Below are 1,424 nucleotides of genomic sequence, written 5' to 3' on the forward strand. Positions count from 1 at the left end.
TTTCAGTCTCCATCCCTTCCTCCTACCCAGTCACTTCCCCTTAGGGCGGAGCTGGGCACGCACCACTGGCAGCATAACCCTGCCTGTGCTTTCCTCCGCTTTGAATTCGGGGTAAATCCCGCCTTCAGGGGCCAGTAGGTGGAACCAAAGGGGACAGTTTCTTCTGGCCGGCAGTGGGTCTGGAAATTTCCTGCTAAATTTCATGTGTCCAGCAGGGGGCAGAAGGCATCCAAGAAATCAGCTTTGGTACCCCCACCATCCTCCCACCCCAGTGGAAAGGACTTGGAGGAGGGGTTCTACTTCTCAGAGGCAGGATGGTCCTGTGGCTAGAGGTGACCTTGGATCTCGTACCTTGGCTTCCAGGCCTTACCCCATGAGGCTCAACGGAAAGATCCTGTGGAGATAGAAGATTATCCCGGTCACAACACTGCTGCTCCAGTGCAGGAGACACTGCATGGGTGTCAGCCTGTTGCCCAGGAGGATGGCAAGGAAAGTCGCATCTCAGTGCAGGAGCGGCAGGTGACAGGCAGCATCGCCTTGAGGCCCCTTGTCTGAGCCCTGGAACTGCTTTGGAAGTGATGGCTTGGGAGCAGGGGCCTGGCTCTGAGGACTGCTGACATTTGAAGTTTGAGAGGAGCCAAGACAGCCCAGTGCAGCTAACTCTCATGCCTGCCCCCCTGTCATCTCTTGACTTGCTCTTTCAAGATGGAGGAAAAGCTCGGGCATCGGGGGTGGGGGTCCACAGTAATATCTACAGAGTGCAGCAGTGTAGGACCCAGAGATGTCTTGCTGAGGCTTTCACTGTAAGGGCTCGTGGACACAGGAGTCCATGGTTCGTGGCTTGTGATGCTAGAAGGCACCTGATTGCCCATCAGCAGGGACTGGCTAAATAAATCTGGAATTATTTATCCAGTGTTGTCTCAGAAACTCTAGCAGGTGGGGCAAAAACCAAGTACTGGAATGATGGGCCGAGAAACAGCTGGAAAAACATACTCCAAGGCAGGTAGGATGGCTTTTGTGGGCAAAGGAGCTTGCTGCCCGAACCTAATTACCTGATGTTTGATCCCTGGGATTTCGTGGCAGAAGGAGAGAACCAAATCTAGAGGGCTGTCATTTGACCTCCGTGTGTGCTCTGTGGTACATGTATCTGTGTGTGTGTGTGTACACATATCCTAAGATGGATGTGGCAGTAGAGTGTAGAAATTATTTAATCCCAACTCGGGGTTTGCACCCTGCCTTTGCCATTTAGTTCTTGGATAAAAGACAAACTCAACCTTTTATATTTACAAGAAGCCTTCAACAGCACAGTAGCCGGGCAGCTGCCTCCCCTCCATGCTGTTAGAATGTACTTTCCTACTGATAACCCCCAGTCATTACTTATTACTTATGTTTCATCTGGGCTGCTCTTAATTCCTATTGGCCGG

The 1,424-nt window shown here is 51.8% G+C and overlaps 1 protein-coding gene across 2 annotated transcripts in view; it reads left to right on the top strand.

Annotated features, from left to right (window-relative positions):
* Cd40 (CD40 molecule) overlaps positions 1-912 on the top strand; it is a 15,808-nt gene extending 14,896 nt beyond the window's left edge. For both annotated transcript variants that reach the window (XM_031372742.1, XM_031372743.1), the window contains exon 9: positions 364-912. In XM_031372742.1, coding sequence (XP_031228602.1) covers positions 364-555 — 192 coding nt within the window. In that variant the 3' untranslated portion in view covers positions 556-912. The remainder of the gene's footprint in view (positions 1-363) is intronic.
* Positions 913-1,424: the final 512 nt, after the last annotated feature.

The sequence above is a fragment of the Mastomys coucha genome, unplaced genomic scaffold (assembly GCF_008632895.1).
Source record: "Mastomys coucha isolate ucsf_1 unplaced genomic scaffold, UCSF_Mcou_1 pScaffold15, whole genome shotgun sequence".
Lineage (NCBI taxonomy): Eukaryota > Metazoa > Chordata > Mammalia > Rodentia > Muridae > Mastomys > Mastomys coucha.